Source organism: Grammomys surdaster, unplaced genomic scaffold (assembly GCF_004785775.1).
Source record: "Grammomys surdaster isolate TR1022 unplaced genomic scaffold, NIH_TR_1.0 328, whole genome shotgun sequence".
NCBI lineage: Eukaryota > Metazoa > Chordata > Mammalia > Rodentia > Muridae > Grammomys > Grammomys surdaster.
The window spans coordinates 2,638,941-2,651,370 of NW_021604747.1; the positions used below are offsets into that span (position 1 = coordinate 2,638,941).

The 12,430-nt window shown below is 41.7% G+C and overlaps 1 protein-coding gene across 2 annotated transcripts in view; it reads right to left on the reverse strand.

The window, feature by feature from the left end:
- Positions 1 to 12,430, reverse strand: part of Epc1 (enhancer of polycomb homolog 1) — an 84,706-nt gene that overhangs the window by 4,533 nt on the left and 67,743 nt on the right. For both annotated transcript variants that reach the window (XM_028778193.1, XM_028778192.1), the window contains exons 6-11: positions 11,420 to 11,579; positions 9,779 to 9,952; positions 9,606 to 9,695; positions 9,379 to 9,527; positions 8,227 to 8,579; positions 996 to 1,114 (exon numbers count right to left, since the gene is read on the reverse strand). In XM_028778193.1, coding sequence (XP_028634026.1) covers positions 996 to 1,114; positions 8,227 to 8,579; positions 9,379 to 9,527; positions 9,606 to 9,695; positions 9,779 to 9,952; positions 11,420 to 11,579 — 1,045 coding nt within the window. The remainder of the gene's footprint in view (positions 1 to 995; positions 1,115 to 8,226; positions 8,580 to 9,378; positions 9,528 to 9,605; positions 9,696 to 9,778; positions 9,953 to 11,419; positions 11,580 to 12,430) is intronic.

The following is a 12,430-nucleotide window of genomic DNA, read 5'->3' on the forward strand; positions in this document are numbered from 1 at the left end:
GTCGGCTTCACTACACAGTCACCTCAGTCAGTCGGCTTCACTACACAGTCGCCTCAGTCAGTCGGCTTCACTACACAGTCACCTCAGTCAGTCAGCTTCACTACACAGTCGCCTCAGTCAGTCAGCTTCATAGTTCTAAAAGCAGCAAATCAATGAAACCTACTTTATTTTCATAGCCATAAATTTGGAGGTTGAAAAGTTAGCTCTCTAACTTAAAGATTTATATATTTTGATCTTCCTATGATAATATAGAATAAATACAAAACAATTATCAAAATAAGCCTATTAGTACAGAATGCAGTAACAACAAAAAGTTCCAGTTGAAAGGTTAAAACACATTTCTCAGGTAGTTCAGTGCTGGACAAATCCATTAAGGCAGATATGTAAAGTTCTTTCATTTGATCTCTACATACCTCCTCTTTCTAGCCAGTCTTACTGCTAATATCCACTCACTGTACACCCAAAGGCATCTTTCAATAGTAAAACAACCATCCCTTAATTAAAAAAGATCTGACATCATAAATTTAATTTAAAAATGAAAAGGCCCCTTGAATCTTAAAAAATGAAATTTCTTTTAAGATGTTTGGAAAACTCAATTCTCCCACCTTTCAGCCCCAAATCTCTCTATACAGCAGAAATTTTTCCATTCTTTAAGAGCGGCCTTGTTTAAGAGCAGAACAGGTTGTTGTGGTTTAATTCTGGAACTAGAACATCAGCTGCATGGGGCTTTACGATGGGGACAGTCCTTTACAGACTACAAGTCAGAATGAAGCAACTTCACAACTAAGAGAACTATGTTCTTAGGTTACTCTGTCTAATAGGCAGCAGAGCAAACAGCTTCCATACTCACCTGGAACGCTCTTTCTAAACCCTGCACATTCAGGCCGGAGCCACTTTTCTGCTGGTTAGATGCAAGGTCTATGACCCTTGGTAATTAGAGATGGACTCTGGTGGGAAACGTTGAGGGATAATCATAAGACACACAAGTCCCTCACCTGTGGAGCGGCGGTGGAGGAATTACTATTGGCTTGCTGCTGTTGAGTTTGTGCAAGCTGCTGCTGCTGCATGAGTGCCAGTTGCTGCTGGTGCTGCTGGTATTGTTCGGCTGTGAATGCTGAACAGAAAACAAGGAGACAAAGGTTCACAAAGATGCACAGAGGCCACACACTCCTTACAGCACTAAAAAATCCAGCATAAGAAAAAGATGCTCTTGTGCAAAAAGGAGGCAGGCATTTGGATAGAAATGATGCTACCAGAGATCATTTCCAGAGAGAAACCAGCATCTTCTGCCACATTTAACCAAAGTGGCTTCAACTTAAAGAAAAACCACTACTTTTCTCAGCTGTGACACTGTGCTGGACAGCCTAGAAAGTGCTCTTGGGCTCTCGGTCCACACACTTGGGGATGCACTTTGCACTGAGCATGAGGTGAAACCTGTTAACCAGCATTCCGCTTCTATTTTGTCCAGATCGCCTGGGCCTTCCCAACAGTTGTGTACACACACTAAAGTCTACATAGCTTCTTATTCCAGTCATTATAAAACTTCCCTCTACATAAAAAGTAAATCTGATGGTTTAATACTTTAACAGGAAAACTCATCTTTCAAGTTTAACAGGAAGAAAAGAAGTCCCAGGGTTAAGGTTAATAACTTTCCCCACCCAGTTAACCCACCTGGACAAAATCCAGTCAATAAGAACGGAGTTATGCTGATTACTGTACAGAGTGAAGCCTGAGGACAGACACTGTGTTATGCTACTTATGTGTGTCTATGGAGAGCTCAGTTCTAAAAAAGACAAACAAAAAAATGTTCATTTATTACCCCCAAAAGTGTGTGCAACTTTAAAAAGGAAACCTGTTTCTTTATTCTTTTCCTTTGCCAGTTTAAAAAGAAAGGGGGAGGGGAAGAAAAAAAGAAAGCAAATAATATCACAACCACCTGACAGTAAAGGCTTCTTAAAGAAACCATTCCTGTCTGAGTAGAAAAAAAAAAAAAACAAAACTTCCAAACAAACAAACAAAAAAACCAAACCAAACAAAACCAAACCAAAGAAACCAAAACCAAAACTCAAAACAACCACAGAGTTTAGCTATACACCCAGCACCAGGGCATCTACCATCCAACACTCCCTGACCTGAAGCCTGCTGTTTTCAAACATGCCCACCTGATTTGCTATGGAGTGCTCTTCTAGTTGAAATATCATCATCCCATCAAGTTTTCTGAACTCTACCTGTAACTGGGGAGGGATCTTCACTAACCTCCAGCATCCTGGTTCTGCCTGGTACGACTGGACAACAACAGGAACACTTGTACTACATTTGGAATGTACCCAGAAGACCGTTAGGCTATTGGTACCTTCACACCTTCTTGAACTGAATAAAGTTCACGGCCCACACTTCTCCCTGGAAAATACTCCTATTGAGACTCCCCTATCGTTTGTCTGCTACAGCTCCATTGAATTGGTATCTGACTTCTAAGTCTTTCCTACCATTTTTAATCTACAGATCAAATTCTATGGGGAGACTTAGTGATATTAAGATATTCACTAAATACTGACAGAAGTAATTTCCTGCCATCAAGACACTGACGTAACAGAAGTGAGTTGGGTCAAAACCATGAAAAATTTACAAAAGTGAATGTTACCCGAAATGAAGGTTCATAGTTAAAACAACTGTTTAAACTTTAAGATATTTAATTCATTAGATTTTTTTTCCAATGTGTTTGAAAATTATATTTTAACTTCCTAAAACTAAACGTGATGCCTCAGCCTTTACTTTTTCAGTAGACAATATTCAGTAATTAAAAAAAAAATTCTGGAAGGGTCAGGGCACTTCATACCTAGGAAAATGATGATTCAGCCACTGCTCATGACCCCTTATGGTTTTTTCCCTGCAAAAATTCTTTTGGTGTTTTTGATGGCATTTGTGCTTCAGTTAAACATTTAGTGGTAAATTAAATGGGAATCAACTTTGAATACTTTCAAATACTTTTGCCCTAGTTAAACTTCATCCCCATTTGGGGGGTGTGCCAACCTCACTTTTTTTTTTTTAAGATTTATTTATTATTTTATGTATATGAATACACCGTAGCTCATCTTCAGACACACCAGAAGATGGCACTGGATTCCATTACAGATGGCTGTGAGCCACCATGTGGTTGCTGGGAATCGAACTTAGGACCTCTGGAAGAGTAGTCAGTGCTCTTAACCGCTGAGCCATCTCTCCAGCCCAGCCAACCTAGTTTTTAACATCTGTCTCCTGTCAGTGGCGATACAGAGTTAAAGACACGAGACTTAACCGGTCAGTCAGCTCAGGACCTGAGATCACTGCTTTTTAGATGATGCTGATCTACCTAGAGTCTAGTTGTAAAATCTGGCCTGGATGTTTCTGGTAAGTGATCTGTAGTTAGAACAGCAATAACTAGGCTGGCAGTGAGAAATACAAACCCAGCACAACAGAGTCCTCAGAAGAGCATGCCACCTGCTGTGGCTCAGCATCTTCATGCGAATGTGACAAGGATTAAACTTAGGTCCTCTTAGCTCCATCTCAGAAATAAAATTGGAATCCTAAAGGATGTGAATTTGTATGAAGGTAAGGTAGTAAATGTGGATAATTAAATGTGAACTGGATTTTATATTCTTATTTTATCACAGAGACTGTAGAAGCATTAAAGGTCCCTGATCCATTCTAACTTTAAGGTCTAACCAAATGTTCCACGAAATAAATGAAAGCGACCATACTTTCTCAAACTTCTACTAATGAACTGGGGCACCAAGGCAGAAAGTTTTCAGCTATACATCTACTTCAGTCAAATTTAATTCACAAATGGTGGGCAGCGCCAACTGAAGCAGATCTAGAATCACAACTGCTTGATCAACGAGGCCCTCAGACCTGATGCCGCCCTGTAACCTCACACTGGACATGAGGCTGAGGTCCTGGGGAAAAAACACGGAAGGAGAGCAAGCACCACCAATAGTGAGATCTCAAAGTGGAAACAGGAAAACAGCCTGAGACCGGTATTTATAAGATATAAAGCTAAGAGCACTGAGCCGGGAGAGGAAACGGGGCTCTCTTTGGTGGACAGTGTGACCGCAGACAGTACACACACTTAACATGATCCCATGAGAAAACACAATTCTGAACTGAAGGAGGCTGCTTTTGGTAATCTATGGATAAGCTTTCTGAACAAGCTCCTTCAATGTACAATAGTTTGCTCTGTTCTACTTCCTCTCATCAGAAACAGACACCATGAAACCACCAGGTTTTTAGGAGTCTCTAACTAATTCTCTGGGGTAGGACTCTGTCAAACAAGCCAGCTCAAGAATGAGGAAACGCTATGTTCCAGTACCTGGAATTGTCTAAGGCCCTACAGGCACACCCTTGACGATGCAGCAAACTACCTAAGCGGAAAGGGAGACACGTATCAACAAGAAAAGAACCATTTCAAATGGAAGACATTTATATTTCATTAAAAACAAACAAACAAACCCCATAAACTTATTTTAAAGCACCTTTGAATCACAAGTTTCTAATTCTAACAGCTGACCCAAAAAGGCAATGAAAACAAAAGCTGGGATGTGCTTAATTACCCAGTGTGCACTGGGGATGTGCTTAGTTACCCAATGTGCAGGAGATTCTCGATCCAATCTTAATTATCCAGTGTGCAGGAGGCCCTAGATCCAATCTGCAGCCCCACAAAACCAAACAAAAACCCAAGCACAATAACTACCATGTGAAATGGTCTAGTTAATAAAGTAGGATCTCTGCATTAGGGTACTGAAATCAAAAAGCTTCCCAAGTTCTTATCAGCCACCAAAAAAACCCAACTTGAAAACCAAGGTGGCTGCAACTCAACTGATGGCAAGCTGTGTCAGAGCTGAGTGTGCCTGGCTATGACTTCAATGTGACATTTCACTAGCCCAGTGCCACTCTGGCCATGATGCTCCTGCAATATTTACATACACCTGCTGAACTCACAGTGCACCTTACACAAGGTGTCATGGGGGAAGGGCACCTTCCAGAAAAGAGTCTGGATTAGAAAGCCCTTGAAGTAAGCTTAGGGTTTCGTAGACTTACACAAGTAACAATAACCACTGCATAAGACTACAGGCCTTTCCATGCAAGGTTAAGCCAAATGCACTCACTAATTCTATCCATAGAATTGTTGCTTACAAAAATAAAGCAGACTGTTACAGATAGTTTGAGTTTAGTAAAACAACTTACAATGATGCTGATTTCAATCTCACTGGAAGCTAAGATTTCAAGTATTAGGCATATCTCTGTTGTGGGAGTTTTAGTCTTTCTGAATCATCACACACTCACACACATATATCCTTTCCCTGTCTACCTGTGTATATGTCCATGTCTCTCTTGCTCTCTGAGAGAGAGCGTGAATCAGGAAGACAAAGAACAACTTGTGGGAGTTGACTCTCCCCTTCCACCCGAGAGTTATAGACTGGGATGGCAGGCTCGGCGGTACGTACACTTTACCTACTGAGTCATATTGCTAGATAAGCTCTTGTTACGAGGGTCTAATCTAATTATGGTAATTTGATATCCTTCAAATTCAAATGCACAAAACAGACGAATGCTCAATTACTAAGCAAACACTGAAAAGGTGCTATTACAGCTTAATAAAAGCCTAGAAAACTAAAAACAGTCCAAATCATGTATTAACTAATGAGTATTAAAAACAATTGATCCTATCCCTCAATAGATCTAGGCCTAGAAATTCTAACTCTCCAGCGCTAAGTCTTCTCAAGTTCCCCTTCTGATACACAGAACAAAGGGGACACAGCATTCACGGCGACCTCCTCAGAGGCTACCCAACACCCTACTCAGGACACCCTCCATGGGAGCACAGCTGCGAAATGGCCAAGACTGAGCAGCAAGCTGAAGGGACCCCAAGCAGTGAGAACAGGCTTTACAACTGGGCACTCTTCAGAGAAATGAGTACACTCCTGTTACTTTCAGTTGGAATTTCCTATTCAAAAAATGTGTATACAACGCACTAATAGCTACTGAGAAAAGGAGCCCGGTGGGGGTGTGCATTACTTGTAAGTATGAATTTCAATATCTGAGTCAGGAACTGAATAACCAGAAGGGGTTAAATTTGAAGCTGACTTCTGTCCATCTGACAGGATGGCTGAGTTTTAGCATGGCTAAGATCTAGCTTGCAGATGCTTTTGGAGAGGACTTGGCTGACACTCCTGAGACCCTCAGCAGATCTAGGCTGTCTCTGGAGAACGCTTTCATTCAGGAGGAATATGCTTCAACTCCCAAGTAACATGTAAATAAAGCTGGATTGCTTTCTTTGTCTTCAGGGGCTGTTAGCAGAACTCACTTACATTAAATGTAAACATGACATAATTTAGAGAGCCACAGAGAAAAGCCTCATGATCTCATAGGTAGTCTGTGGGCATTTATTCTCTAAGTATATACAAAAATAAATACAGCATTTAAAAAAGTCCCATTGTAAAAAAAAAATGATTAAGAAGAAAAGTTACATAATCATGAAAGGCTTTTTTTCAGCTAACTTTTGCTAATGTCTACCTCTTAATGATGTTTGAGAAACAAATCAGGAAAGTTAGCAACTGGCACTGACATGTAAGTCACGCCAGCATAGCTCGTTCCATAAACTGAAATCTGGAGGTCTGCCTTCAGCATCACCACTTTAGGAGTGACATGATGTGGGTTGATAGAACATGGCTACTTTCTCCATAAAAATCTCAAAAAATTCATACATCTTCAAAAACATTTTGGGGGAACCTATTAAGAGTTTTTACTTTTGAACCCCCCAAACCTGTGCTTAGTTAAGCCTCCAATCGGCCAGCTCTTCAGCCTGACTTTAAGGATTATCTAGAACAGAAAACCAGTAGTAAAACTGGTGGAATTACAATCACTAAAGAAGTTCCAGAAACCACAGATTTCTTGACAACTGATTGTCAAGTTTGGTCAGCTCATAGACTTACTTTTTTTGTAAGTAACAAGTAAATTAGTTTATGGAGGCTTTGAAGATGATAGCAAATTCTCATGTTTAGAAAATACTTTAATTGTAACCTAATTAGCTAATTAGGGAAACAATCTTTTTAAAAATTCTGTATTAAAATCATCCTAAAAGAACTTTAATAAAATAATTTAAAATTATTTTAAACATAAGCCAGGCATGGTGGTTGTACGCCTTTAATCTCAGTACCCAGGAGGCAAAGCCAGGCATCTCTGTGAGTGCAAGGCCAGTCTGGCCTACAAAGTGGTTTCAAGACAGACAGAACTACAGTGAAACCCTGTTTCAGAATAACCACCAAAACAACCACCACCAACAAAAAAAAAACCCCAAAATATTTCTTCATTTGTTGTATGTATGTATTTGAGTGTGTATATGCACAGAGGTAGAAGGCAAACTGAAGGAGTGGGATCCTTCCCTTCTACCGTGCGGGTCTTAGGGACTCAGCTCAGGCGGTCAGGCTTGGTGCTCAGCATCTTAACCCACTGCGCCATGTTGACAGTGAGCATTTATAACTTATACAACTCAGACAATGTGGACTCAAGTGAGTTAAAACAGAAAGTCACAGGGCATGGCACTGTTTCCAGTGTTTTAGTCACAATGCACAGCAAAGTAGGGATTATCTAAAAAATGTCTACAAAATATTAAAAGTCAGCTTCTCTGGTATTTATTCTGAATGACTGTCAGTGTAAGTTTATATGTAACTACTGACTATTGGCCTCTACATCTTTTCTTTTTTCTTTTTGGTTTGTTTTTTCGAGACAGGGTTTCTCTGTGTAGCCCTGGCTGTCCTGGAACTCACTCTGCAGACCAGGCTGGCCTCGAACTCTCGAACTCAGAAATCCACCTGCCTCTGCCTCCCAAGTGCTGGGATTAAAGGCGTGCACCACCACCGCCCGGCTGGCCCCTACATTTAAGCAGACCAGATTAGATGTTCAAGTACATAGCACTAACAACTTGGGGTCCTTCTTATTTTATTACTTGAAAATTAATGAATCATGTGGTTCATGGGCTACCTCAAGGTAACAAATTAAACATTAAATATATAGAACATACCACATCTTTTTGGCTGTGGTTAAGGAAAGATAAATATTCACTCACACAGCAACAACACTACTGAGCAGAATTCAACTTAAGCATCTCACTATGGGAATAATATACACTATATCCTCAACAGATGAAAAACCCCAGCCTGGTATAGCCATAGGTACCACAAATGAACGTACCACAGTGTGCCAAGCCACTGCTACTTCTGCTCTGCGTGGAGGCGCTGCACGTGTGGGCCCCAGGCTGTGCTGTTCCTGCTCGACTTATACTCCTGTGTAACTTTCTACTGGAGAGTTCACCACTGTCACTGTCAGGCAGGGATGGTGTCCGAGGCCTAAAGTGCCGCCATCTACATGATTTGATATCGACTAGTATTTGACTGAGGTCTTTTGAGGAAGATCTGTCCGAGGTATTGGTTTCTGAGGTATTGGCAAACTGATTGACTGGAGAAGGTTGTGGTGAGGAAAGCATGTCCAAATCCAGATGGTGAAACATACTGTCATAGTCTGAATGCGCTCTGTCCAGCAAGACCCTGCACAAGGAGCAGACATCAGAGGTTACATCAAAGACTTTCCTTTCTTTCTCAAAAGCTTTCCCCCAAAGCTGAGTACCAGTACACTGAATACTTAAGTTAGCAAGTTCACCACTATAGCACTTGACTCTTTCACACCGTGCTTGCATGGCACAGGGCACACAGCACAGCATGCATGCAGCAGTCAGAAGACAATTCCCAAGAGCTGCATCTCTCCTTCCACCACGTGAGTCCTAGGGACAGAACTCAGCTGTCACCTTGGTGGCAAATGCTTCTTCCCACTGAGTCATCTTCTTGGCTCTGGTTCTTTTGGCCTCAAATCTCAATGTTGGATAAAGTTCTTTTTTTCAAATTGTCTTTCAATCAAACTTTTTCTGTGCTTTGCAGTTCCTTCTCTCCTCTCCATGCATGAAGTATTCTACTTCAGACCCCAGAACCACATCCTGACAAACTGAGGCCATGAGCAGCAAATTTAAGTGATCACTGCAGTAGTTAATGTAAGGTTTTCCCCGGAACTCAGCAACTTTGGTTGTCGTTTCCTGATCCAATCCTGAGTGTGTAAACACAAGTTACACCTTTCCTTTCTTGGGAGCCTACCCTGTGATAACTCAGGTGCTAAGGGCCCTTGAGAACTATGTAGTGGGTGAGGACGGTGGGGGTGCAGTGGGAACACGTAGATAGCTCTGCTCAGCATAGCAAGCTGGAGCTTCCTAGAGTCTGTTCACAAGGAGGGTCTCAGTTTAACCTCTGACTCCAATGTCTAAAGCATGCTGCTGCAAGGAAAGCAGAAGCGTGTTACCTTCCACCGCGCCCGACCCGTCTTCGTGCAAATCCGAGACACCTCTGGGGCACGGTGAGAGTGGTTAAGCAGTATCTGTATCGCACGTCCCCCAGGCCTCCATCTTTAGGACCAGTCCAGGGCCAGTTGCCAGTCTGATCTAAATGAGGCTAAAAAAAAAATCCAAATTATTGTATTTTGTCAGCCTGTCTGTTGTTTCTTGTTTACAGAGAAAGTCTGACACTTACAGCATAGTATTGACAGCCTGCTTTCCTACGGAAAGCGAAAGGGCCATCAGGGTCATTCTCTTCCTCAGCTTCCGAAGAGCCAGACAAAACCTTGAAATAAAAAGCAACGAGAGGTCAACCGTGCGGGTTCCTACATTCCTCTTCTGTGTGCAGAGAGCTGGTCTTCTGTTTACCTGTGACAGTGGCTCCTCATCTGAGCTGGGGAAGTCATACTGGTTTAAGTCTTTAGCACTGAAGCCTGGCAGTGCAGCAGGACTCGGCTGCTGAGGGGTGGCAGCAGATGGGGGTAAGACTTTGGGCTTCTTTTCATATTTGCGCTTCGGCCGGATAAGATCAGCCTTATCTTGCTGCAACATAGATACGAGTCAGTCACACAGCGGAAAAACATTCCACAACCTGTAACTTCTGTTAACAGAATTTAACTAATTTGAGCTAATTATTACTTGGGAGGTCAAGTGCTTAAACTATTAAAACAGGCTCTGGGGTTCCTCCTGTTAGCTCTTCCTACCCTCAGAGGTTCAGTCTCAGTTTCCCCTAATAATCTACATTTGTTCTGCTCAAAACAAACATTTGCTTAAAAGATTTAAAACTGTATGCATATGTGGAAGTTTCTTCAAAAGCCAAAGAATCTCTGATCCCCTGGAACTAGAATTACAGGCAGTTGTATGCCGTCTGATGTAGGTGCTGGCAACTCAACCCAGGTGCTCTCCAAGAACAATGGGTGTTCCTAATTCCTCACCTATCTCTCCAGCCAGACAACAAAAAAATTTGAATAAAAATTTAAACAAGAAAATATTCAAAATAACAGGATTATTCCGTTAATGACTGTCTTAATTTAGAAGGATTTAAGGTAAACTAGGTCTAAGTGCATGGCTCATGTTTCTAGAACATACAGATGAAAACAATGTTGTATAATTAGAATCAGAGTTAAATCTCAAAATATAAAAATCAAAGTAAGACTTTTGGAGTGATCTGTAAGGCAATACATTTCAGACAGGTGAACAATAGACTTCAGTATAAAAACAAGGAAAAATTGTACATAAGTAGGACTAGAAATTATGAGCAAAGAAATATTTTGGAGCATGACCTTTAACATTTTTTTTGGCAGGGGTATTTGGATGGAGGTGTTTCTTGGCTAGCCTGAACTCACTATGTAGACCAGGCTGTGTCTCAAATTTAGAGATCTGCCAGGCATGGCCTCTGCTGGGATTAATAGCCACCATCTATGGTTATCAAAGAGAATACTTTTATTCATCTGTCCAACATCCCAATACTTTAAAATCAACATGTTTGAAATAGTCCCTGTCAGTGCTCTGACAAGGAAAAAGTCTAGGCTGCAGAAACCTCATTCCAAATGATACAGTAAATTATACTCTTAAAAAAAAAATCACAGAAGTATGGTATTAAACAGAACAGGTTAGATAACAAAATGATCAGCAGATTACGTTATTTCCTCAACTGAAATGGAACGATAAGTCCGAGTTAAATGATACACGTTAGGTCACAAGTATACAAAACACTTCCTGCCCGAAGCGCATTTATCAAAAGGGCACACTGTCTGTCCTCTCTTATTCCTCTGGGTTTCCCTTCACCAATTTTATTCTTCACCAATTATGACGTATCAACTTGTATTTCCACTTCTGCCCATGTCACTAGTTGTTAACAAGACCCGCCTGTCACTCACACATAGATGTGTCCTGGAACGTTACACCGGGTGGGAAGGCTTCCTGTCCTTTCCAGCCCTCCAGACTACTAATCACACCAATGTTTCCTATCCCGTTTACTGGATGCTACTGCTACAAAGCTCTAATCACCTTGTTAACTTTGAACTCCTTCGCGTCCGTGACATCCTGGTGTTTGAACTGGCTGCTGTTAGTAATTGGGATGATGGGGATGGCATAAGTAGGCTTCACTGGCTGTCTCTGTGCCATGACCTCAGACATGATTTCTCCACTGTAGTCACCTAAATTATACCTGAAATTACACAAAGGAAACTTTAAGCTATACAGAGTACAATGAGATGCTTCCATAAACATTGTGAAACGATCTACAGTCCAACTAATTCAGTAGCCACCTCCTCAGTTAACTGTGTGCCTGCTGTAGATGGGATAAAATCACTTAGGAAGACTTCCAATGCACTAGGTACTCTCAACAGTGATCCTGAATGCGTATGGGTACTTTGCCTACTTGTATGTCTGTGCACCATGTGTGTAGCTTGCCCATGAGGCCAGAGAGGATACTGGACCCCCTGGACCTAAACTTAACAAGAAGTTGTTAGACATCACATAGGTGCTGAGAATCAGACTGAGGTTCTTTGCAAGAGTTAAGGCCCTCATCTTGAACTCTTGGTCCTTCTGTTTCTACTCCCTCCTACAGGCACTAGCCACAGGACCTCTACAGATGGAGCTAAATCCTGAGTTGTCTAGTATTATCTCGGCACACTGACTGTGGGGGAAAACCCCGAGGCTAAAACACCTCAAGTCGTGCCAAAACACCCGCCAATAGTTGTCTGTGCCACAAAACTATTTTTTTTCCCTGAAAGAATCACAAGAAATTTAAGGGTTTATTTGGGGGGGGGGGGTGTTGTGGGGGGAGTAGGAGCTGAGAATCGGCGTCTTGAGAACTAGCTTTTATGTACATGTCATGTGCACCGTCACTAAGTGGTCATCTGAATGTTACAGTGCTGGGATGCCTCAGGGAAATGTTTGCCTGGGGTGTGCAAGGCCCTGGGTTTTGTCTCTAGTACTAAAAATCCCCACAAACCCACAAAATACCCCAAATAAACTAGTAGTATTCAACACACACTCACCCTGCCTCACACAGCT